Source organism: Salvelinus alpinus, chromosome 12 (genome assembly GCF_045679555.1).
Source record: "Salvelinus alpinus chromosome 12, SLU_Salpinus.1, whole genome shotgun sequence".
Taxonomy (NCBI): domain Eukaryota; kingdom Metazoa; phylum Chordata; class Actinopteri; order Salmoniformes; family Salmonidae; genus Salvelinus; species Salvelinus alpinus.
In genome coordinates, this window is record NC_092097.1 from 27,797,447 (window position 1) to 27,809,577 (window position 12,131).

Here is a 12,131-nt window from a genome sequence, read left to right on the forward strand (position 1 = left end):
CTTCTCAGAAATATTGCAAGGTATTATTGCTGGGAGATGAGGTAACAACAGGGCCTGGCCTATGCTAAAAGTTTTTTTTTTTTTAAGTACAAATCTTTGTTAGGTGTTAAGCCTGTGTTCAAAGATGCTTAAAATGATTAAAAGACTAAAAAAAAAGCGTTTGTGATTGTGTTGAATTGTGTTTCGGAAATAAAGATAGACATGTTTTTAAAAAGGTAGTGGTAATATTTAATTCAGTACAGAAATGTGTAGGCGGCTTAACTTACTCCCTTTCGTGGCTCAAATTACCCCATACCCGGGTAAATTGTGCCAAGATACCTTTTTTGGACAAGCTTTGTTTAAAAAACTTTCATGTTTACATGAATTCTGATTATTTCCAGGGATACATAACATCCTGAAATATATGTAGATATCTTTGTTAGAAAGAATACTATATTTCTCTTGACAGAGTGATGCAGAATGTAAAAAATGGCTCAACTGACCCCCTCTCCCCTACCTGTGTTTTGTCCAATCAATTTGCAGTGAAATAAAACACATTGAAAGGCCCTGGAAAAGTGTTGTGAATTCCTTTGCAATGACTAAGCTAAAAGTTTATATTCAATCAGTCATGACTCATTCTTACCTGATATAATGATGAAGTTATGGATTTGGTCAAAGAAGACACTCAAAAGTAGTCGTAAAAAAACAACTAGCTAGAATGATAATTTAATCAATCAATGATTTTTGTTCAAGGGCAGTTGCACACTTTCATGCCAATGAATTTTGCTCCATCTGTTTCCAGAGGAGGCAGAACAACAACACATCAACTGAAAAGTAGTACCGTTACAATAGTCCCTGCACTTGAAATATCAGAGGTGGAAATTGAGTCTGACCTGACCAATAGTACTGAAGGAGGAGAGGAGGGGTTTGGGTTGAGAGGACGGGGTAGAGGAGAGGTCAAGGTGGTCTAAGAGGGTTGACTCAGGGGTTCCCTGAGACCACTTCCTGGTCGCCACATCTCTTTATGATGCCATTGGCTGAAGCAAAATCATATCTGACTACCTACCAGGCTACTGGCTGTTTACTGTATGGTAATGACTCCCTCCTCCCAACTGTACTCATTAACTATTAGATCCTCCTGCTGCTTCATGGAGGACAGCAGGTACTTGATCCCAGCCTTCACCCCCGTCTTCACGCCTGCCCCGGCAACGTAGCCCGCTACACCCACCGTTCCCCCAGTGACGGCCATGAGGGCGTCTGTGCCCAGGTCGACGGCGCTGAGGATGGCTCTCTCCTTGGCCGTCTCGGAGCAGTTGACAGAGGTGTAGTAGACGGCCGTGCCCAGGTTGTAAAGGGTGCTGACGACAGGGATCCACTCCACCACGTTGTAGACCCGCTCCTCCTTCTTGTTGACGCAATTCCGCTGGGGGCTGCGCCGCGCCCGCCGCCCTGAGGCCACAGGTGACTTCTCCTCCTGCACCTGGCACTGTCGAATCCAGCATTCTGAGTCAGAGTCCTCAGAAGGCACCACCCGGCTGCCTGGCTTCAGAACTGCCTGGTACTGCCCTCTGTTATGGGACACACCCGCACACTGGGACCCCAGGCTCTCACAGGCCCTTATCGCCTCCTCCAGCCCCCCTGTGGCTCCCTCCATCGCATCCCCTAACAGCAGGGTCCCATTCACCCTGGTCCAGCCCTGACACTGCTCCTGCTTCCCCTTTCCAGAGGCCCCCTGCCCCCTACGGCCCTCCCCAGCCCTGGCCAGCTGCTGGATGTTGAACATCACTGCCTGGAGGTGGCGCTCTGCTTGGACCTTCCCCACATGTGAGGCAGGGGGTGTTGTGGCTCTGGGATGGGGTGCTCCACTCGCCATCAGACTCTCCACCTCTATGAGGAGCTCCTCAGTGTCCTCCACTCCCAGCAGGTTGTACAGCCTGAGCACCAGGGTCTGGGCCTCCCGGGGACAGCCTGCCACCACCAGCACGGGCACTAGGGAGAGGCCCAGGAGCTCCCGGGGCAACAGGGCGGAGGAGGGGTCCTGCAGGGTGGAGGCAGACAGCAGCTCCTCACAGCTGGTGTTGGCCTGGATGAGGATTCGGCCCTGCAGCTTGGCCTTGAGCGTGGTGACGACACGCTGAGCAGACTGTGCCCTGGCCTCATCCTGCACCACCCACTCTTCAGGGGCCGCACTCTCTGCTGCACCTGATGGAAGACCAAGCTGGGTCTGGGACCCAAGGAGCAACTGCTTCCCCTTTTTGATAGTGTCCCCCTCCCCTAAGACGGAGGTCTTGAAGGCCGGAGTGTTCTTCAGAGCAGGGGGAGTTGGTGTCCTACACAAAGCCTGTTCAATCAGCAGTAGTTGGATCAGAAACAGCCACTTCATCTTAGGATGCATCATTTTGCCTGGAAGAGTTCTATTCCAATCCAGCTGCACACAAAAATCTGGGGAAGACATTGAGGAACACAGTCAGTCAAAATCGATGTTTTTTTAAATAGCACGTTTGCATAAACTTCAACTCAATATTTGTTTTGTCGAAACCAACGATTCGCTTTGGCTTGTGAAGGGGCAAACACTCCAACTGGCTTTTTGCCAACTCTAGCTCTCTAGCTAAGCCCTCTTTGCTGCTGCATTATGTCCCTCAAAACAATACAACAATGTGCTTTCCTGAACATCATGCTGTCTATGTCAGGGGTTCTCAAAGTTGAGTCCACGGAGGTACAGTATGTACATTTTCTAAATTAATATTACTAACAACAAAAGATTAAATTCATTTTGGCCAAGGGGTCCGTGGAATAAGTTTAGAGGGTTCAATACAATAGAATACAAGGTCATATATATTTTTTGACATACATGCACTGTAATTTAAGGTTTAAAATTGCTATGTTTTCTCTCTGTCTTATTGCATGATACATGTGTAGAATTGCGGGATATTAACTATACAGCTGCAACAACAAAATATCTCTGCCCCATGACAAAATGTTTGGAATTGTTTGGAAAATGTAAAAAAGAAAGAAATCCAATGCTAAGAGGCAGGTCTTTTAAATGTTCCATACAAGGGCCTTTTACTTGGTTCGTCTGACCATACACTGCCGAAGTCGTAGTAAAACTTCTTGTTTGCTATATATATATTTTTTTCTCACTCGAGTTGTATTCTGATTATGAGGTGGTCCCTGATGAATTTGCTATCACAAAAGGGGTCCCGGTCGTAAAAAGTTTGAGAACCTCTGGTCTATCTAAAGCAGATAGTATGCCTCTTCACTTCACTTTTCTTTGACTTTTCTTTTTCATAAATGTCTCATATTATTTTAGAATATAATAGGTTGTCTGTCTTCATCAGACGGATGTGAGTTTTGATGAGGAGAAGAACAAAGGGGTAGAACATAGTCCAAAGATAATGTTCCAATAATTTATCAAAGATGGCTTTGAAGTAGAAATTGACATTTTCACCACCCTTGATGTTCCCCATTTATCTAACTATAATGTAATTTACTCACGCACAACTTACATAAAAAAAACACATTTCATATTTTAATATGCATCTTAATAAACAGTTGTTTAACACTTACCTCAAACGTCCGTCCAAATCCCTAGTGTGTGATACTCCGAGCCAGGTTACTTCACTATTTAACACAGCTTTTGCCCAAACGATGACACCCCTCCCTCTCTCTTACCCACTTTCTCTGCCTCTCTCTTTTTCTGAGTTGGCCTCATTGCTCAACAGTTAGGACAAGGATGGAATATTGATTCACGTGGAGAGGGTCCATGTTTTCTAAAGCCGCTTTGTTTGTTTGTCCCTGCGTTCTTTCTCTCTGTCTCTCTCTCTGTTTTTGACCCAGATACTTGGCAGCAATTTTACCTCGTGCCCTGGGCGGATTTTTCATTCTGGTCAAGAAGCGGGAGAGATGAAGGTCATCCTGTGTGAAGATTTCATCAATCCCACCCATCGTTAGTTCTACAAAATGAAACTAGACTGACTCAATGAACCAGACATCACTCCCCTCCTTATTTTAAGTTTTACTGCCAAAAATACCCCACACCACAATACCCCACTCTCAACACACTAGACACTCCAACACTTCATTACGAACAAGAACCTTTCGTGTTGAAGTCTAAGGGAAAATGCACCTCCCTTTTCTCCAGAGGGCCTATTCACTTAGTCTTTCTCTCTATAGAAAGAGGATAAAAGCCCATGACTTTGGCACTGGGAGCTTTCAGCAGAGTATAGTTCTGCCCTGAGGATGCCATCAGTATTGAACTGTGGGTACTTGGACTCCCTCTCTCACTCTTGTCTAAGCCCTGTTGTGGTACATCCCATTCCCTCCTCTTATGCTAGCCAAGTGTTTTATAAGACAACTGAACAATGTGTTCCAGACTGAATGAATGACCATCCTGATGGTTCAGTGATCAAAAGATTGGAAAAGTCTTTGGTCAAATGAAACGAGTTCTTTGAAGTACATTTTTGCGTTTTACTATATATTACATTCTTTATGCAATGATGGGTGTAACAGCAGCATAAACATGTATATAACAGCTTGTTTAGAGATGACAATAAACTAAACTCAGAAAGTAGATGAGTACATTTTTGCTCCTGTTCTCTCTGCTTACAGGATGACCAATCTGCTGCTGTGTGATATGCTCTGATAGTGATGAAACTACCGGACAGTTCCCTTCACTTCAGATCTGTGTTTTGTTATCTCGCTCTCGTTCTCTCTCTAGTTCTCTCTCTCATTTTCTCTTTCATATGCCAAAGTGCTCTTTTCATCCTTTCTCAGACCTGTGAGAGTACCCACACTTCTTTCCCTCTAAGTGAGTGGGGTCTTGTTCACTTTTCAAATGTGGGGCCAAAGGCTAGCCCTGGCCAACAAAAGGGCCACAGTGACCCAAAACAAACAGCCATGCCACACAGAGGAGGCGGGGAAGTTCGGGTTCACCCAAGCTTCCAAAACTATTTATTATTGGCCAGATGAGTGGATAAGTCTATGTCATTCACTGCTTCGACCCAACATGTTCTCTACAGTTGATAGGCGCTAGAGGGCACTGTTTTACCATAATGGTGTAGTTGAGTTGGAACGGATTTGCTGGGAAGAGCGGGTCCTGTTCATGGAGCCAAGCCTCCAACTGGGATCTGGCCCTAGAGCATAGTGGGGTGTCTCGCACATCCTGCTACGCTGCAGCTGAGACAATACACACCCCCTCCACTTGTCTTGTGACTCATGAAAGAGGGTAATTTTTGTAATTTAATGTTTCTTCCTTATTGCAGTTTGCAGGAATCCTCCAAGGGCTAATCAAAGTACCACTGGAAAATCAAACACAACTGATGTGCAATGCTCAGCTGCTCAGTCTTAATGACTTCTCAGGGGTAGTGTTCCTGAGAGTATGATCTGGGTGACTCCCAAATGGCACCCTATTCCCTATTTATAGTGCACAACTTTTCATAAAATGAAATTTGATGGGCCTCCCGAGGGGTGCAGTGGTCTAAGGCACTGCATCACAGTGCTAGCTGTGCCACTAGAGATTCTGGGTACGTGTCCAGGCTCTGTTGCAGCCGGCCAGGACCGGGAGACCCATGGCGCGGCTCATAATTGGCCCAGCGTCGTCTGGGTTAGGGGAGGGTTTGACCGGCAGGGATGTCCTTGTCCCATCGTGTAATAACGACTCCTGTGGTGGGCTGGGCGCAGTGCACGCTGACACGGTTGCCAGGTGCACAGTGTTTCCTCCGACACATTGGTGTGGCTGGCTTCCGGGTGAAGTGGGCATTGTGTCAAGAAGCAGTGCGGCTTGGGTGGGTTGTGTTTTGGAGGACGGGAGTTGCAGCGATGAGACAAGACTGAAACTACCAATTGGATACCATGAAATTGGGGAGAAAAAACGGGGTAAAAAATATATAAAAAATTACAAAAATGGAATTTGATATGTTATTAAATGCTTTGTATACAACAGGTGTAGACTAACAGTGAAATGCTGACCTATGGGCCCTTCCCAACAATGCAGAGAGAAAAAAATTGAAAAAAGAATAACACAATTAATAAATACACAATGAGTAATGATAACTTGGCTATATACACTAGGCACCAGGAACGAGTCAATGTGCAGGGCTAAGAGGTAATTTAGGCAGATATCTACAGATAGGTAGGGATAAAGTGACTAGGCAACAGGACAGATAACAAACAGTAGCAGCAGCACGTGATGAGTCAAAAGAGTTAGTGCAAAGTGGGTCAATGCAGCTAGTCCAGGTAGTTATTTGGTTAAGAACACAGAACAAAAATATAAACACAACTTCTAAAGAGTTGGTTCCATGTTTCATGAGCTGAAATAAAATATCCCAGAAATGTTCCATACACACAAATATTTCTCTCAAATTTGTTTACATCCTTGTTGGTGAGCATTTCTCCTTTGCCAAGATAATCCATCCACCTGACAGGTGTGGCATATCAAAAAGCTGATCATTACACAGGTGCACTCTAAGGCCACTCTAAAATGTGAAGTTTTGAGGGAGCCTGCAATTAGCATTCTGACTGCAGGAAAGTCCACCAGAGCTGTTGCCAGAGAATTGAATGATAATATCTCTACCCTAAGCCACCTCCAACATCATTTCTGATAATTTGGCATTACGTCCAACCGGCCTCACAACTGCAGACCACGTGTATGGCGTCACGTGGGCGAGCGGTTTGCTGATGTCAATTCTGTGACCAAAGTGCCCCATGTGGTGGTGGGATTATGGTATGGGCAGGCATTAGCTATGGACAATGAACACAATTGCACTTTATCGTTGGCAATTTAAATGCAGAGATCCCGTGAAGAGATCCTGAGGCCCATCATGAGGCCCATGTTTCAGCATGATAATGCACAGCCCCATGTCGCAAGGATCTGTACACAATTCCTGGAAGCTGAAAATGTCCCAGTTCTTCCATGGCCTGCATACAAACCAGACATGTCACCCATTGAGCATGTTAGGAATGCTCTGGATCGACGTGTACGACAGCGTGTTCCAGTTTCCACCTATATCCAGTAACTTTGCACAGCCATTGAAGATGAATGGGACAACATTCCACAGGCCACAATCAACAGACTGATCAACTCTATGCGAAGGACATGTGTTGTGCTGAATGAGGCAAATGATGGTGACACCAGATAGTGACTGGTTTTCTGATCTACCCCCCCCAAATTATTTTTTAAGGTATCTGTGACCAACAGATGCATATCTGTATTCCCACTCATGTGAAATCCATAGATTAGGGCCTAGATTTCCTTTAATGAACTGTAACTCACTATTTAAAATTGTTGAATGTTGAATTTAGATTTTTGTTCAGTATATTTAGTAGTCTTATGGCTTGGGGGTAGAAGCTGTTCAGGGTGCCTCGGTACCACTTGCCGGGCGGTAGCAGAGAGAACAGTCTGTGACTTGGGTGGCTGGACTCTTTTACCATTTTTAGGGCCTTCCTCTGACACTACCTAGTATAGAGATGAGCTGGGCCGTACGCACTACCCTCTGTAGCGCCTTGCGGTCCGATGCCAAGCAGTTGCCATACCATGCGGTGATGCAGCCAGTCAAGATGCTCTCGATCGTGCAGCTGTAGAACCTTTTAAGGATCCGAGGGCCCACGCAAAATCTTTTCAGCCTCGAGGGGGAAAAGGCATTGTCGCGTGTGGACCATGTTAATTCTTTAGGGATTTGGACACCAAGGAACTTGAAGCTTGTGACCCGAGAGTATATGTGATGACAGTAATTATTCCAGACTAGTATTGTAATGATGTAAAAATCACTTAAAGTCAAAAGAGCTGTAATCAGATCGTGTGGAGGTGGGTGTGTTTTTCCAATCAGTCTCAGAGCATGTGGTGACACAATAACACTGTCAAAGTGATCTTGAACACTGGTTTGAAAACAGAGTCACAAGTAAAGAAAGCATCAAAATGAAAGATAGAAGAGAGTGATGAAGAGAAAGAACGAGGGAAAGGTGATCTGTCTGAAAGCACTTTTTTCTCAGAGGTGTTAATGGAGACATGATCTGAAGTGAGATATACAGTATTTATTCTCGCAGTTTGACACTGATGGAACACACACAGACACAATACATAACATTCTAAAAATGTAATACACACACACATACAGATAGACAGAATATTGTGAACAAACACACACACATACCGGCACACACACAAAAGACAACCAACAATATGCGCTTTTCAACAGAACAGTGAGCTATACTGTACATCGGTCTAATAACAAGATGCATTACTGCCCTTTCCTATGCAAACACTGGCTCACATCACACACACATGCACACACAAGGGACAGGCAGTGTGAAAGTGAATGAATTCCACTGTGTAGACAGGTTAGATTCCCTTAGGGCAGTATTCAACACACAGGGCTGAGAAAACACTCTTATTCCATATTGGACAGTTGCACCTGCTTGTTACACTCTTATTATAAAGACATGCTCTGGAACTTTGGCAACTACTAAGTATTTATGTGTACATAATCTATGATAATCTGTGACCAGAATTACTGTGTTACCTCAATTAGCCACAGAATTCCTAGTTTGAAAGTGATGTTTTTTCTGGAAGCTGTGTTGCTCCATTTTGCCCCACAAGGACCAGCCCCCTAGCAATTCAATTTCAACCAGTATCAGTTACTCTCCAACCCTCATCACCCAATAAATCAAAACACAGATGAAGTAATAAACCAAGATTTGGAACTGATTGAAGGTGACACAGTATTTGAGCAATTGTGTCTTGGTAGTGATTTTACATTGATCATTTGAAAAAGAAAAATACATAATTGGTTAAAGAACAGAGAAGTAAAAAATAAAGTGATTGGGGAGCTCTTCAATGAAAGGTGGTGCAATAATAGTGCGAGTGGGGTCAGCATGTTCTCTCATCCAATGTGTGCGTGTGGGTGAGCATACATGTGTGTGCACATTTGTGAGTGTTTGTGAAAAACGTAATGATGGCATCCGTTGGGTATATATTTCTGCAATGGAGAGACGCTAACACACTTGTTCATTTTCATATTATTACAACCCTGTGACTCTGTCATAATGCTAAATGGATTTAAACCCAGGCATAATCCATGTTATGAACAGAGTATGATTACGTTAGTGAGGGAAGATAGCAGGGCGGTTATAGATGACAGTTGTCAGTTGTGGTAGAAAGGCGGTGAGAGTGGACCGGTCATCAATCCTGTTGTTGTGTGGGAGTTTTTCTGCTCCCTGTTACGTCTGTCAGCCTGGTGATGATCTGGAAGCAGCATCCTGTCCTCAGGAAACACAAAACAAAGGAAACAGGATCTTTCTGTCTCCAAGGACAACACAAACACATAAACACACACCACAAACCACTGAGAAGGGAACACCTAGTACTAAGCCATATATTGGCATTCTATTCATGGACAATGTAGTCATGCAAATTATGTCTAGTATACAAAAGCGTTGGAGCAAAATCTCATTGTATTCAGAAGAACATACTGGCTCCTTGGAGCAACTTTTCTCTAACTACAGTTCATATGGGTAACCATGGGTAACCTTGAGCGAACCATAATGAGTCATCACTCACTACAATACAGGACAGAGTATATGAGGTTTGTTTCCCCTCTGTCTCTAACCGAGTAGAAGTCATCCAGGCATTATTTCCAGCTGCCTCTAAAGTAATAAAACTCTTATCAAAAATAATGTGCTTAAGTGACTGTTACATAAATATAAGATTTAATAGACTTGTACTATGCTGTTTTGTCTGGCTCAGAATTGGAAATAGAAAGGCAACACTGTACTTTATCATGCAGGTAGTCTGTCTACATGGATTGTAGTTAGGCTGTTTAGGTATTTTCATCCAACATTTCACTGAAACCACTGATAAGTAACATTGAACAAAATGTGTCAATAGGAGCCTCCATTCCCAATGACTCATCTGCAGTGGTGAAATATACTTAGATGTCATTTTAGGCGAAAATTGGAGAAGAAAATGGTACGATCCTTACTTTAAAGTATTACTTACGTCATTTTTGGGGGTATCTGTACTTTACTATTTATATTTTTGACAACTTTGACTTTTTCTTCATTACATTCCTAAAGAAAATAATGTACTTTTTACTCCATACATTTTCCCTGACACCCAAAAGTACTCGTTACATTTTGAATGCTTCGCAGGACAGAAAAGGATCCAATTCAGACACTTATCAAGAGAACAACGGTAGTAATCCGTACTGCCTCTGATCTGGTAGACTCACTAAACACAAATGTCTGAGTCACTTTTCACAAATGTCTGAGTGTGCCCCTGGCAATCCATTAAAAAAAAGAAAATTGTGCCTTCTGGTGTTCTTAATATAAGGAATTTTTAATTATTCGTACTTTTACTTTTGACACTTATGTATATTTTAGCAATTATATTTACTTTTGATACTAAAGTATATTTCAACCCCCCCCCCCCCCCCTCCAATGTGTTTTGTAACACATTGGAATGTGTTACAAAACGAGGCAACAGTGTGCTTTAGGACAGTGCGGATGCCTCCGAGCAGTCGGTTAGGCTGTTTGGAGTTTTAATAATAATTATGTCCCCCCCACTTATAAAACCAAAGTTGCGCCCCTGTTTAAAACCAAATACTTTTAGACTTTTAGCCAAGTAGTATTTTGCTGGGTGACCTTCACTTTTACTTGAGTCATTTTCTATTAATGTATCTTTACTTTTACTCAAGTATGACAATTGGGTACTTTTCCCAGCACAAGTAATTACAATTATTTTCAATGAAAATTTAACACCCAAGATATCTGCCACATGTAGAGACTGATACATCTCTATGAGTCAGAACCAGACGCAGATGGAGATGCAAACACCCACAAGACGCCCCCCCCCCAACACACACATGCACAGATTCATCAAACCTTTTTGTGATATGTGATTAAGGTGAATAAAGGTTACAAAAGTATTTCCGCAGTCACAATGCTATAGAAAGCCTTTAGAATGGCGAGCTGCTCCAGCATGCTCAATGGAGGACAGTTAGATACTCACGGTATAGAGACTCATGGTGCCACACTCAATGGTTCAATCATCCACCCTCAATGGTCTAATTAAAAGTTGTTCCTTCTGTCTCGAGATTGTAGGAGGCTACAGTCATGACTGCCCCCATCTTTCAATCATCTTCTCATTTGCCTGGAAATGTCAGGGCCACCCAACTACTGACAGACTTTCACTTCTTTGGCACAAATCAGACAAAGAAAGATGAAAAGATTGAACATTTTGTTTGATCAAGCTGAGATAGTATCTTATTAAAAACGGTGACCTCAAACCCACACTACCTCTCCCTATTATATGAACACAATAAGGAAGTTGCAATGTTAACAAGTTCATTTTGAAACAGACATTTTACGCAGAGAGCTTGTAAGGCCCTAATTTGACCTCATGAATAATGTAAATGAATCATCCACTGACCTAGACATAATTGGATTGAAGTCTGGGTACAAAAGACACATTTACTCAGAGGTATGCCATTTATTGAGAGGGTAATACAGTATGCATAAAAAGTAGTTTAGGTTGACAGCATCTGTCTCTTGCCACATACAGTTGTCTACTGTAAATGCAATGGCTTGGCACTGTTAGAATGCCCCTAAACCACTGCATTACCAGTGCGATTGAAACAATTAATTGGGATTGGGAAATGGTATTGCAATTCTCTACTTCTCGAGTTAACTGTTAGTTATTCATACAGTAGCCTACCTTTGTGGTAAAAGGTCATGAGTATTGCAATATCCTTTGGTTATAATCAAATGTTATGCACCTGTTACTACGTATGATGAGAGCAAGAGAGAGAAAGAAAGAGAGAGAGAGCTAGTGAGGAAGAGAGAAAAATGGTGAGCGAGAGAGAAAGCGAGATGGTGAGAAAGAGAGAGAGAGAGATGGGGTAGCTGGTCGAACCCTGATTGGAGCATGTGTGCTCTGCTGTACCTATAATAATCAGGCAGATATTGGGAGAGATCATTTGTGGTGACATTTCCTTTCATTGTAGAACATAGGAGGGCTATACGGAAAAAAGAAGCATCAGGTTCTCTCTGTCATCGACATAAGATTGAACAAATATCAATAAGGTAATCATTTTTGTATTGTTAATGCATGCATCCTTGGGGGGGAAAAAATGTTTTAGTTTTAAAGTAATCAATTTTTT

At 43.0% G+C, this 12,131-nt stretch overlaps 1 protein-coding gene and 1 long non-coding RNA gene across 2 annotated transcripts; both read right to left on the reverse strand.

The window, feature by feature from the left end:
* Positions 1-204: 204 nt before the first annotated feature.
* apof (apolipoprotein F) lies at positions 205-3,680 on the reverse strand. The gene is made up of 2 exons (XM_071335646.1): positions 3,547-3,680; positions 205-2,421 (listed from the first exon to the last, which is right to left on the reverse strand). The coding sequence occupies exon 2, from the start codon at positions 2,375-2,377 to the stop codon at positions 1,061-1,063; it is 1,317 nt and encodes a 438-aa protein (XP_071191747.1). The 5' UTR covers positions 2,378-2,421; positions 3,547-3,680; the 3' UTR covers positions 205-1,060.
* A 4,312-nt stretch (positions 3,681-7,992) lies between these two features.
* Positions 7,993-11,159, reverse strand: LOC139535233 (uncharacterized). Its single transcript, XR_011667087.1, has 2 exons — positions 10,982-11,159; positions 7,993-9,231 (listed from the first exon to the last, which is right to left on the reverse strand). It is a non-coding gene; the product is annotated as an uncharacterized lncRNA (long non-coding RNA).
* Between the last annotated feature and the right edge of the window lie 972 nt (positions 11,160-12,131).